The 13,624-nt window shown below is 41.8% G+C and overlaps 1 protein-coding gene across 11 annotated transcripts in view; it reads right to left on the reverse strand.

The window, feature by feature from the left end:
* Positions 1-6,810: 6,810 nt before the first annotated feature.
* The window catches only part of APBB2 (amyloid beta precursor protein binding family B member 2), a 183,022-nt gene continuing 176,208 nt past the window's right edge, over positions 6,811-13,624 (reverse strand). For 9 of the 11 annotated variants that reach the window (XM_063310123.1, XM_063310122.1, XM_063310119.1 and 6 more), the window contains 4 exons: positions 13,355-13,438; positions 12,166-12,281; positions 10,542-10,721; positions 6,811-7,709 (listed from right to left, as the gene is read on the reverse strand). In XM_063310123.1, coding sequence (XP_063166193.1) covers positions 7,542-7,709; positions 10,542-10,721; positions 12,166-12,281; positions 13,355-13,438 — 548 coding nt within the window. In that variant the 3' untranslated portion in view covers positions 6,811-7,541. The remainder of the gene's footprint in view (positions 7,710-10,541; positions 10,722-12,165; positions 12,282-13,354; positions 13,439-13,624) is intronic. The other 2 variants (XM_063310124.1, XM_063310127.1) reach the window with 1 other exon arrangement.

Below are 13,624 nucleotides of genomic sequence, written 5' to 3' on the forward strand. Positions count from 1 at the left end.
TTTTATTAACTGTAGTTTTTTTATTTCCCCCCTGCAGAACAGCAAATTAGTCAGCCTGGTTGTAACATACACATTTTGGAGCTGATTTGTGCATTACAGAAAAGATGAAGTTCTTCGCATCCATAGGTTAATTGCAGCCTTTCTAGAATAACTGATGGGTGTTCATCATAGACCTATTTCTAGAAATCACAGTTGGCTGAGCTTCTCAGAGATCTTTTCCCGCATTTTCACACTTTCTTTGAACATAGTGAAAAAATGCTGCACAATACTGAAGTGTGTATTATTTGTTAGAAGTATATTAAGTTAGTGTATAGCAAGAATGAAATATTTTAACACGTTTGATTGGAGCGCGATGCATCATAGCAACAAAGCTTTATTGTGAGTTGGCTGGTGAGCAAGGACCAATAAACTCCAGGGTAATCAAAGAGAATTTTGTTCCAGGGTGGAGAATGCTAACAGTTCCATTGATAATGTGTATTCTCTTCTAGGATACTCGTATTGCCCAGTCTAGTCTACTAAAATGTAAGGGACAAAGTAAGTTGGATGGGACCTTATCTGGTCTACTCTCCTGTGTCAGTGTAGGAATGCACTAAACCATCCCTGCCAGGTGGCTATCCAGCCTGTGTCTGAAAAACTTTCAGTGAGGGAGGGTCCACTGTTGTTCAAGGAACTGTTGCACTGCTTCACCACCAGGAAACTCTTCCAGTATCCAGCATCATCTGCTATATTTTGATTTCAAGCTGTCAAGACCGTCTTCAGCTCTTGGGTTCAACAGAAAACAGGTCTATCCCCACCTGCCACTTTTATATCCCTCCTTAAGCTTGCTTCCTTTGCTGGCAGTTTTAACCACTCCTTCCTTGGTTTGCAGGCCCCCTTATCAGTTTGGTAGGCCTCTGAATCCTGTCCAGCATCTCTGTCCTTTTTAAGTGTGGTGACTAGTTCTGACAAAGCACTCCAAGTGGGAGCCAACCAGCACAGAATATAATGGGATCGCTGTGATCTGGACTAACGTCTCTGTTAATCCGACCCAAGATTGCATTCCCTTGAATTTTTAGCTGCTGCATCACAATGCTTGCTCATGTTTAGCTGATGGTCAGCTAATTATTTTTCAGCTAATCTTCTCATGTGCCCTGCTGCCAAACTGGGTCTTGCCAATCCTGTATTTATAGATCTGATTTTTTCTTACTGATGCGTAAACCTTATTGTGCCACAGTTGAACATCATTCCAATGTTCAAACTTGAGGTCAATATAAATTGTCCTTAATGGTGTTAGACAATTTCCCTCAAAATCTGGTAACATCTCTTCCATTCAAACTGTTACTAATAACAGTACTAGACATCTCTGGATCAAAGATGAAACCCTTCCAGGACAAGGCAGAACCTTCTACAGGTATATTTGGGGTCTGTTGCACCCTTGTCTCTATCTTTTGCTTGTGTAGGTGCCCAGTAATAAATGTCTAAAACTACAGTTCTGTTTCTTATTTCTTTTAATCTTACCCAAACACTTTACAGGACTCAAACATTTAGGGGCATTTAATTTTTCAAAGGCATAAACCTTTTTCACATTCAGAGCCAGTTCAATGCCATTCACCAGATCAAATCTGGGACCTGCATTTGCACTGTAAGCCTCAGGAGATAGATGTCCCTTCTTTGCAAAAACATTTCAAAGGTGGGGTGCTCTGTGATGAGCTTATCTGTTTTCCTGTATTTTCTGCAACATGGTCTATCTTCTCAGGAACTGCTCAAAGCAAAAAACAGAGAAATGCACTTCCGCCAAGATTCCAGGCAGAATTCATTTTAATCTGGATATAGTGCCATGAACCACTATAGTGATTGGCGCCAATTTGCAAGGTAGCACTGAATGGTCTTCATTTGACATCAAAATATTCAAATATTCCAAAATCCTTTTTCTTGCTTTAAGATACTGGGTCTTTAAAAAAAAATTCTCCATTTCTTATTTTAAACCGGAAGTTCTAGAAGAATGAATTACCATTTGCGTTTGTTGAGTGCAGCAGCATCCATGGTAGGCTGAAAAAAAGGTCAAGATGGCCTTGATTGAAGCCCCAACTCCCTTTTTATGTATGGCCTTAGATCTCATGATTGTGGCCACCATCTTGACCTTTTTTTTTTAATCGCCTGGCAGATGCTCCTTTTGATAAACACATCTGGAGCAATCTTGTCTTCTCAGCCTTTTTCTATTTGGCATCCTCCTCCTCAAAGTTTCAATCTAACAAAAAGAACATTCAACTCCAACCCCATGAATGGGAGACAAGCAGTTAATATAATTAAATTTATTCTTGCAATGGATTACATTTAAACGTGTAAGAGGCGGACAATGTTGGGGGGGGACGACTTAATTTCAAAAATTATTTCACCTAATACAAAGAGCGCTTGCTGATAAACTCTGTATTTTGCCCCTTTCCCTTTGGGGGAAGAGCAAAACAACCCTCCATCTGCTTATACATCCTTTTCTTTCAGATTAATTCTGTCTGCCAGAGAAAGGAGCTAATGGTCAAAACGACAAAAGCTCTAGATCAAGAAGCGGTGATCATTTGAGAAGACAATAAAAATAAGGCTTTTCCTTTAGGTGTGCCTGCTGTTTCATTGCCTTAAGAATTCTTCTGTAAAGATGTGGTTCTTGGAAATTTGGAAAATGGTTTTCCAGGCTGCTCTTCCACTCATGGATAAAAGCCTCCACCCACAACCCATTCCTCTATTCAAAGCATAGTAATTCTGCACACAGAGTTTATCACAAAGAACTCCTTGCCTTGTTTTAGAAACAGGACTGATGCCCTTTCATGCGACTCATTCCTTCTTGTAAGTGGCTCTTCATTTTTAGGAACAAGGCAATTAAAGAGATAGCCAAGGACTAAACTGCTTTAAAGAGACGCTGTGGGCGAAGAAAGGCATTAAGCTATTACAAATTACTATAATCAGTCTTCTTTCTTCAGTAGAGTAAATGAATGAGGTGGCCTGTGAAAGCAGCATCTAACTTGTTTTTTGTGTTTTTAAAAAATAATAGAAGTTATTACACATTTTACCATTTCCTCCTACATAATTAAAAAGGTGACTACAAAGAATTAGAAAATTCCTCTGTCTTTTGGCAACCTACAGTACGCTGAGTTTAGTTAGGACTGGGTTTAGGGTGAGCTTGCATCCAGTTCACAACAGATGCCCCGTCATTGAATAGTTCAGTAAAAAGAGAATAAAATATTTAAACTGCATTGAATTGGTTAATTAAAAACAGACGTGGAGTAGCCAAGGCATCGTGCCTTGCAAAGAGATACAAAGAATGCATAGATCACAGAAGGATCACCACAACACTGAGTAAAGTCATTGGTGTCTGTTCACACTTCAGCACCATCATCCGTTTGCCATGGGGGGGAAAACCCAATTTGCAATGATTCAGAAATGCCTTGTGGGATCACAGCAAGCGTTCCTTGGACTGGCTTGACTGCTCTCGCCAGCAGCCTCCCGAGTCTTTTCCCGTAGCTAACATTCAGCAGAAGCTCTTTGGAGAAACCAAATGGATTTCACAAATGTGTTTTAAAAGCTTGACTTGAAATAGGCTTCATTGTCAGCCAGCACAGCCCAACACTGAAATCTTACTAAAGTTTAAAACTTTTCATTCAGTAACCAGTCCCAAAACAAGAAATATTTTGTCTTCTTTCTCTTATTTCCTGCCAAACCGATTGTGTTCCAGAAAAACCACTGGTTTATTAAATACACAGAATTACTGGGTGGGGACATCCACAGGGTGGGGTACGTGTCAAAGAAGTCAAGATGGTGGCCAGAACTGCACAATACACCTATGTAGAAAAGGGCCACCATCTTGATTTTTTTCAATATCCCTGCCCCCTGCAGATGCCTCCTCCATTCCTGGATTAATTTAAGTATCTACATGTGTATCCCTTAGGTAAAGGTAAAGGTTTCCCTTGACGTAAAGTCCAGTCGAATCCGACTCTAGGGGGCGGTGCTCATCTCCGTTTCTAAGCCTTGGAGCCGGCGTTGTCATAGACACTTCCGGATCATGTGGCCAGCATGACAACTCGGAACGCCGTTACCTTCCCGCCGAAGCGGTACCTATTGATCTACTCACATTTGCATGTTTTCGAACTGCTAGGTGAGCAGGAGCTGGGACGAGCAACGGGAGCTCACCCCGCCGCACGGTTTCGAACCGCCGACCTTCCGATCGACAGCTCGTGTATCCCTTAAGAAACTGATTATTCCATTTGAAAATAATGTTAATAGCATGCGCTTTCAGGGGGGAGCAAAAAAGTTGGGTTCTTCAAGATTGAGTTGCAAATGGCAGCCCTTAAGTCAGATCCACACTCTGCCTACTTTAAGGAAACGAGCTTGCTTTCCCATTCCCATAACAGGTAACTTTTATACCCATATAAATTAGGTTACTTCCTTCACACAGAAGTATATCTTCTTTGCATAGGTGGTTATGTCAGAACATTAGAAAATAAAAAGGTTGCCTTGTGCTAAAAGATGTACTGATTTTTTACACATAGGCTTACTTCTTAGGACTTGATACCCTGAAATATACATATACACACATATCTGTCTAGCCAGCTATATAGCTTAAAAATGGAGGAAGACTGTTACTGTTTTTCGATGTGGACTAGTTCACACATGCAGGATGAGCCAACGCTTGAATTTGGGGACGGCTGCACCATGAAGCAGCAGGTTGAAGGGGATGTGATTCTGGTATGGTGACACCATCACAGGTGAGTCACAACTTGACGTTCTGGTGTGAAACACGGACAGCTTTCTGCTGCCTCTAGCGAATATCAAAAGCTCAACAAGGCAGCAGCTGTTCCTTGGAGCAAGAGGGAAAAGGAGTGGGCTTTTCTGGGATATGGGAAGAAGAGAAAGAACTTGTACAGTTGCTGTTTTGGAGGTCCACCTCGGCTTTCTACTCAACGTTATTCCCAGTTGCCTCTTTTCACTCGAGTTGTTCTTTGGCTCTTTGCAGCCAACTCAGGGCCAGTTTTCCAGAAGCAGTTAACACACTTTTGTGTAGGAAAAGAGCATGCCTATGTTGCGGTAGTGTTTAGGCCAACAAGTTACACTTGCATCAAGCCTTTGCAGAGAAGAGATGAGTCTTCAGGAAGCATAGTTTATACACATGCTTTTCCTAAACTGGAAAAAAAATTATCCATGAACCTCTACATCTCTCAACGCTTGACCCTGCTATAGCAGCCACAGCCCAAATCATTCAGAGGACAACAGTTTGTGGAAGATTGCTTTAGGCCAGTGGCTTTCAAACTTGGCCACTTTAAGATGTATGGACTTCAACTCCCAGAATTCCCCAGCCAGCATGATGGCTGGGGAATTCTGGGAGATGAAGTCCACACATCTTAAAGTGGCCAAGTTTGAAAAACACCGCTCTAGGCTGATTGAGATGCGACTCCGTCTTTTAGATGGGACAGGATAAGGGAGTGAGGTTTCGGCTTGTGAGTTTGCCCTTTTCAAGCATTGGTTGAGCTGAAATCGGGGTTCCATTTCTCCCTTTCTCTCTAATGGGAGATGCCAAAACCAAGAGCATCTATGAATAGAATCGTCAGCCTTGCTTAAAAGGTTTCCTCATTAGGAAAGGTGTGCAAAATCTCAGGAGGGTTCCCTAGTCTTCCTCTTGAGACCATACCCTCACTTCTACCATTGCCCCCAAAGAGGTCTGTCCCAGCTAAAAAGGAGTTCTAAAGTTTTTCCTTTGGCAGAGCATCAGGTGAACTAGTGCTACACAGTATACAAAGCATAAATAGTACACATAAACAGTCAACAACAATGGGGGGTCTGCAAGGTGTGATCTAAAAGTCAAGATGTCAGTCATGGTGCGATCAAAGCTCCACCCATGATGCACATAAAAGATGGGTGGAGCTTCAATGGCACTATTGTGGCCACCAACTTGAATTTTTTACCCTTTGGACACCCCTTGGTCAATGGAAACAACACATTGTGTAAGGTGCAATTACAAGGTAGAAGGAGCCACCATAGGGTGCGTGCCATGACACGTGTTACTTGGAATTTCAGAAGCCAACCACCACAATCTATTTGCATTAAACCCAAAATCTATTAGAGGAAGCATTGTTTCTTATTTTAAACTCACCATAAAATAAAGTTCCTAAGAAAGCGGCGAAGTAGAATGGATCTTGCCCAGCAAAACTGCTGTCCCAGCACCCAACTTTGGTGGAAAGAAATGACAGGACATAATCTGAATGTTAAGAATTCAAGTAAGAGGAAATCCATGAACGTGTACCAGGTTGCCTCTGTGCAAGTCTATCAGTAAGAAAAGTAACTAGTGAACTTTTTTTTTTCACTGACATTTTTTTTATTCATATATATATATATATATATATATATATATATATATATATATATATATATAAATTTAAAAAAATGGTCAAGTACCAATGCACATTTTGAATGCACCAGCCAACTCTATTGCATGCATTTTATAATGAGGGAAAACCATTAGTCTAACTTTACAGTTTTCGCCTCATCTATCCCATCGGCAAGCCTGAAGCGATTAGCTTCGCGCATGTATCCCATTTGCGCATGTATCCCAGTGAAATGTACAAAAGAACGGAACTGGATCTATGAAAGGGGAAAGAGGCACTTGAGCCTTAGCGTCATCAGCATTGGGGGAGGATTCTGTTCCAAAATAAAACCCACTCTAACCTGCCCAACTTCTCAAAGATGGATTAGTATGTAAACAAATGCAATTTCAGGACTGAAGGCCACTTCAAATATGGTGTTTTTCCTACACGGGCAGCCCTTCTCTGAAAGAAAAACCACACAAACCACAGGGAGAGATTTTATGTGACAACGGTACACTTCTGTCTTCTTCACTGTATATACATTTGTGCTAGAAAGAGACAATGAAGGACAGATTCTCCACACTTGGATGTGCAGTGACACAGACATGCACGTGGTTGCCACAAGCTGTTGTCACCTAGCTGGCGTATTCCTTCCTCCACCGAAGGGTCTCTCCATTGCAGCACAGCTATGCTTGCAGATCCAAGGTTAAGTTATTACTACGGTGCAGAGGATGAAAGGTTAATTATGAATGCTGCTTTGTAAAAAATAAGAAGCTTGGTATTAGTAGTATAATAATACAACAGTAACTAATACTTGGTATGTATTTCACTGTTAAAAAAGAGGGCAAAGTGCTCAGGGGGTGATGAGTATCATCAGACCGGTTCTTTGCAAAGATGAGGAGCCATGTGCTGCATTCCTTTCTTCTGGATGTGTAAATTTAAGTAACGTTCGTAGTATTTACAATCAGAAAGCAGGCCTTCTGCTTCTCGAGGAGCAGACCTCACAGGGGGGAAAAAATATCATGCTTCTTTTCATATGACTTGGTGGCAGCAAGAGTGAGAACATGCTTGTCTACTATTACTTTTGATAAGGGCAAATTTTCTGAAGATGAAGAAGGTCTCAATGGAAGGCCATCATCCAGTCCCCTTTCTTTTAACGCAGCCGCTGTATCTTTTGCGCGACGTTTTCGGAACGCCAGGGTGCCCGCAGGTCCATCATGGCATGTCCGTCACGGGACGCTTCTGTTTCAAAGTGTCAATCAGGGACAAGACGCCACGCTTTACGTTGGTGGTGACTCTTCTGGTCATGGAGTCTGCTGGAGGAGGGGGTGGGCGGACTTTCTGAGAAAGAGGTCGGGCAACCAAGCACTTTTGATACCGCAGCTGCAACACAGCAAACGCAGTGGGCGGTCATTCGCCTGCATTCATTTCTTTCAGCTTCCTACTACTGTAGGAAAAAATCCCTAAAAGGAGGTTGTTTAACCCAGACACCAAGACACCTCTCCCACTGAAGCAAAATTGATTTTATTGACACTTTCAGTACCAGAGGCTAAAGGGCAAAGCCTGAAGAGGGGAGGAGTTAAGAGGTTTAGCCCTCTTAATTAACACATGCAAATTGTCTCTTTCATTTGATTGGTTGTATGACAATTACATATAATCAGCCTGAACATAATAGGCCATTACTGTTATGCATTGATAAAAATCATCTTTATTAATGGGATCCAGTTAATACTTACTTAAATACCCCATTAGAGGTGTATTAGATAAGGTCACCCTCCTTTACATCATGGAAACCTTTATTTTAAACAATGACCCCTTGAATTGATCTATGTCATTTTCCCCTAGCTATCTTAAAAATCTTTGGTTCCCAGCCGGCTAGTTTGCATTCTTGCAGTTAACCCATTCACCTATCTTGTTGAAGCACAGCTGTGGATTCCGGGCGCTTGCTGGCTTCTGCTGAGTCTACAATACAGCCTAATTCTTTACTCAAATATAACCTTATATAATTTGGGGTCCCATTTGAACCCCTCAAGGTTTCTCCTTCACGATCAACCCTCTGCCAAGTCACACAGACGCTGTAGTGCCCCTTCCTAAACTGAAAAATAGGGATTTGTCTGGGTGTAGAGCTGACACCAAAACGTCCTCTGTCAGCTGTGAATGGCAGATCATGCCAGCACTGTCCCTTGCACAGCCCTGAAAGAGGTCACAAGCTCTCCAGGTTTGTCATTCAACACAGCATTGCTTAGGATGCAAGGGCAAATCTTGCCTTGTTTCAGCAGGTTCTTATAATGACCACGGAGAAGGGGGGCTGCTAGGAAGAAGGTGTTGGCATATATGAAATGCCCACTGGAGAGGCCTGTCCCAGCCTTTTCTCCTTTCTTATCCCAATGACTATTATTTTTAATTTGTGCTCGCAAAACATTGATTTACCTATTTTAAACTGCTATGACTGCATTGCAAAATGTGTTAGTCATCTGGATTGATGATGCTTTTACAGATTGATAGATTCCGGATAGGGATTCGGTTGGGGACTGGAAGAATGAAAGATAGTTGAGGGAGATTTTTGGCCTGATCCTGCACAGCTCTTCCCAGAGTGTTCACAGCAGAAGAGCTTTGCTTACAGAATGGTCTCCAGTCCAACAAATGTTTCGGTTGGAAGAACAGAAGAGAACACCATTTGCTTTTCCTTCTGAGCTTCCCTTGGCTGTCCCCAAAACTGGGCCACTGGCAATTCCTGCCCTGGTAGGATTAAAACATCTATTTTGTTCTCCTCAGGTTTAAAAAAAAAAGGGTTCCAGCCTTTCCACTGCCATCACCTTGTCGTTGCCATCTACCTCTCTGGTGTTAATCCCTGCTTGACTGCTGGAAAGGATGGGTTCTAGTCTGTCTCCTTTTTAGCTTTTCAATTCTCTCTCTTGAATGGTGTGTAAATGTGGTTTATCTCTATGTGTCTGATTTATTTATTTATTTATTTTATTACTCCTATTTAGCCACTGCCCATCTCCCCCAGAAGAGGGACTCTTCTTTGTCTGAGTGCCAAGGTTCCAGGAATTCCCTAGAGTTTTTGGATTTAGAGTGGTCTAAATACCAGACAACACAAGCAAGCAGAGAGCAATGCCCTAATCAAGGAACTACCAAGGAGAAAACCACACCCCCACCAACACTGGCAGGGCAAGCTGCTGTATATAAAATGGGAGCAACCCCACACTTACTCGCATTGATGATGTTACCTAGTCAGGTAATGAAATGTCTGCAAGCAAACAGCCAAGCTCAGAAAGCACCAAGGACTTCACATTAATGAACTCTAACATCATGGGTAAGATGCTGTGTATTTCACACATGCAATGGGTTCTAAGCATGCACACAGATTTGACCTAAGTCTCTAAATCTGGAGACCTAGTTTGGTGTAGTTAAGGTGCTGGACCAGAAAATGGGAGACTGTGAGTTCTACTTCTGCTTTAGGCACGAAAGCCAGTTGGGTGACTTTGGGCCAATCCCTCTCTCAGCCCAACCCACCCACAGGGTTGTTGCTGTGGGGAAAACAGGAGGCAGAAGCATCCTATACCCTGCCTAGCATTGTACAAAATAAAGATAGGATATAAATCTAATACTAAATAAACTGGGACTACTTCCACTTTGAAAGTTATCCTGCTCCACAGCTGCCCTGATAGAGAGAGGGGAACAGGCTAGATGGTGGGCATGTCACGATGCAAGCCCCAGCCTATTTGCACACGCACACATGCAAGCACACACACATATACGCATACAACAGAAACACACATGGAAGATCAGGCAAGGTCACGATGCCACATCCACCATCTTGCCAATTTTGACTCCCCTGTCACCACCCCACGGAGATTTTGCTGTTGCATTTTAACTCAGTCAGAAATACTAGCCCATGGGAGTCTTTGACAAGTACAAGGATGATCTCTGAAAGCCAAAGCTGAGTATCAGTGAAGCAGGGGATTCTGTCGCTTTCATCAATTTTGCAATCTATTTTTTCCATTGTCCCTTTTTGTAAAGCCCCTCTGTTCCTTGCAAAAGGCTTGTTTTCCTGCTGAGCATTGAAGCATGGCTGACAGGGAGAGCTGACACTAATATTTATTTTCTCTTTGCTTTCCTTGCCAATGTAACCCTATGCACCACAGACTGAAAGGGGATTTAATGCCCTGCGCTGAGAGAACATGCAACTATTTATAGAATTGTCCCACTTACCATACAAGCAGCCTGAACAGCCTCTGAGACATTGCCAGCATTGGGTTCACACCAGAAAACGTGGCATTCGAAATGCTGGTTTCCCGTATCCATAATGAAGGCAAACGTATGTACATCTTTACCCACTCCCATAAAAGACAAGAACCGGACACGACATTCCACCACAATCTCCTCTTCATTCTAGTTGGAAAGAAAAGGTTCTTGCGGTCACAATTTAGTGTAGGAGGGAAACCTTAAACATGTGTCACAGGGCAGATGAACTGATTCAGAGCTGTCCAATCAGGAGTGTCTGCACCAAGCAGGGACCTCCACGGGGCACACAGTCAGGATGGTGGCCACGTAAAAACCTGGCAGAGCTTTCATTGCACTGTTGCAGCCATCTTTATTTTTTTGCCCATACCCTGCAGACACCCCTGCACCAATGATGGGGTCAATGTGAAAACTTAAGCAATCTTCCAAGCCATCCAGAGAAAAGGCAGGAGTGTCTGTTGGGGCTGGGGGATGTCACTGATGTCAAAATGGAAGCACGACCAGAGGCCCTGCCCCTTTTTAGATGCATGCGATGCATGCTCCACCCATTAAAGCGGGGCTTCGATTGCCCATTTGCACCTCCCATTTTGACATCACTGGCCCTCCTGCTAAAGGAGTTGACACTGAGTGTTCAGTGGTTGGAACACTTAGGTACATTGTATAGTTTTATGCACCTTCTAGGACCCCCCTCCCCCCCAAAAAACCTCCAAGCACAACAGTGAATGTAGAATTGATCAAACTGGTAGAGGGGAAGAGAAAAAAGAGTCACAGAATGGAATAACTGGAAGGGACCTTGATAATAATGCCCTAAAGCAGCATTTCTCAACCTTGGCCATTTTAAGATGCCTGGACTTCGACTCCCAGAATTCCCCAGCCAGCATGCTGGCTGGGGAATTCTGGGAGTCAAAGTCCACGCATCTTAAAATGGCCAAGGTTGAGAAATGCTGCCCGAGTACAAAGCGTATTTAGTTCTTCTGTACTTACGTAGCTAAGTGGCAGAGCATATACTTTATATGCTGTATTCCCTGGCTTAATCTTCTAGTTAAACTTAATTAACTTTGTAGTTTATTAGATTGTGGGCAGGATCAATGCAAGTCATTTAATTTTCTCCCCACAAATCCGAGATAATTATAGCTGAAAGCCTCACTGATTTCAAGTATTTTTTTTTTCACATAATGCTAATTAAATTGACAGTTTGGTTATTTTTGTAAGTGAAAATAGTAACATATGGCAAAAGGGGTGTTTTGAAAACGTAGTACAAATCATAAATTGCCACCAAATGTGTTCTGATGCTACATACAGACCTTGCTTCTTTTCTCCAATAATCTTAAATAGAAAAGGCTTGGAGGAAAATAAAGCCCTGGGTCAAGTAACAAATCCTAGTAGTAAATCCTAGTATACTCTGTAAGCCGCCCAGAGTCACCGTGTATGAGTTGGGCGGCCTTATAAATTTGTTTAATAAATAATAATAAATAAATAAAAATAAGTACTGTACACTGCCCAGAGTCGCTCTTCAACTGAGATGGTTGGTGACAAAATTTGAAATATAAATAAATAAATAAAATAAAAATAAGACAATTTTACAGAACCGTACTCCGTCGCTGATGACTGTCACAGTAGCATCAGCAACATTCATGGTGACAGGCATCCAATCTTCTCTGTTAGAGGACTCCATCAGATTTTCTATAGCCCCATTCAGGGTGTCCATACCTTCAGAAGAACAGAGACAACAGACACACTTCCTTAGATCTTTGAGGGACACACAACATTTCATTTTTCCTTTGCTTGAACTGCTTCTCTTTTGGCTTGTCTGTATTAACTTTAAAGCTTGCTTCTTCCCTTTCCTGTCCCCATCCAATTTTTTTCCCTATGCCATTGCAGCTTCTAGATTTTAAGTCCGGAAGTTACTGATCTTTGTCAGCTGCGGTGGAAATTTCTGGGTGAAAAACCTGCTCATTTGCTTCAAAAATGCAAAACAAAGATAATCCATGTGTTACAGCTGGGCTTGAAACTCTGTGCCTGTGTTTGCACAACACAGTGGGGTAAGTTACTTAGTGACTGCACTCAGACAATATATTAAGCTTGGCTAGTTTTAGCTGTGGCTAGATTTTGAGTGGTTTAGTGTGTTGTATGAACCCAGCCAATCTGGTTAGCTTAGGATTCAATGTAGTGCATGAATTTCAGAAAATTCAGTATCTAATTAAGCATGCTATGGAAACTAGTGTGTGATCTTAGGTTTATCTTCCCCAGCCTAGTTTATATATGGCTTGAGTGACAATCAAATTAGACAAAACCTAGGTACACCACTCCACGGAACTTTGGAGAGAGGATAGGATGATACAGGAATATCAGAGATGAAGAAAGTTTTTACTTCTTCCCAAACATGTAGATTTAAAATAAAATTTTGGGAACAGAATGGTTGTCATACTTGACAACTGCTTCTTTTTAGCTCTGTGAAATCAAAACCAAAGTAGCTGTTACATTACTTTCTGTAAAAAATCCCTTTCTTCTCGCCTTGACAGATAAATCCTGATGATCTTCTCCCAAATTTCCAGTAATCCCCAAATCTTAGAAAGACTAGATTATATCCTTTATAGTACATCGTTCTCTGGACCCACACTAATTATATCACTAAAGATATTAGAACAATTACCTAATCCCAGCAAGTCTAGAAAATCTAGATATTATGGCCTGTATCTGCCCTTTTGAACAGAAAGAAATTAGCTCTTCAATCAGAAAGAACACATTTTTTAAGATAGTCATGAAAAAATACGCTTACGTACCCACTGGCTTAGTTACAGGTAACATGCCCAAGTACTGTACATGAAATTTCTGGACCAACTCAGTCTTTGGTGTAGGAAAATCTACTGCAGGGAAGCAAAACATCAATTTCATCTTATAAACTTCACATCAGGCCACCCATCCTTATTTTAATGCCAGAAGAGAATAAGGTATCAGGTAGCTGATAATATTATTGATTCCAATAAATCTGTGCTCTAAGTCATATTAAAAAGGATCCTAATTGATATCTGGGGAATTAAGGAAATGAGTGC

The sequence above is a fragment of the Candoia aspera genome, chromosome 8 (assembly GCF_035149785.1).
Source record: "Candoia aspera isolate rCanAsp1 chromosome 8, rCanAsp1.hap2, whole genome shotgun sequence".
NCBI classification, from domain to species: Eukaryota; Metazoa; Chordata; class Lepidosauria; order Squamata; family Boidae; genus Candoia; species Candoia aspera.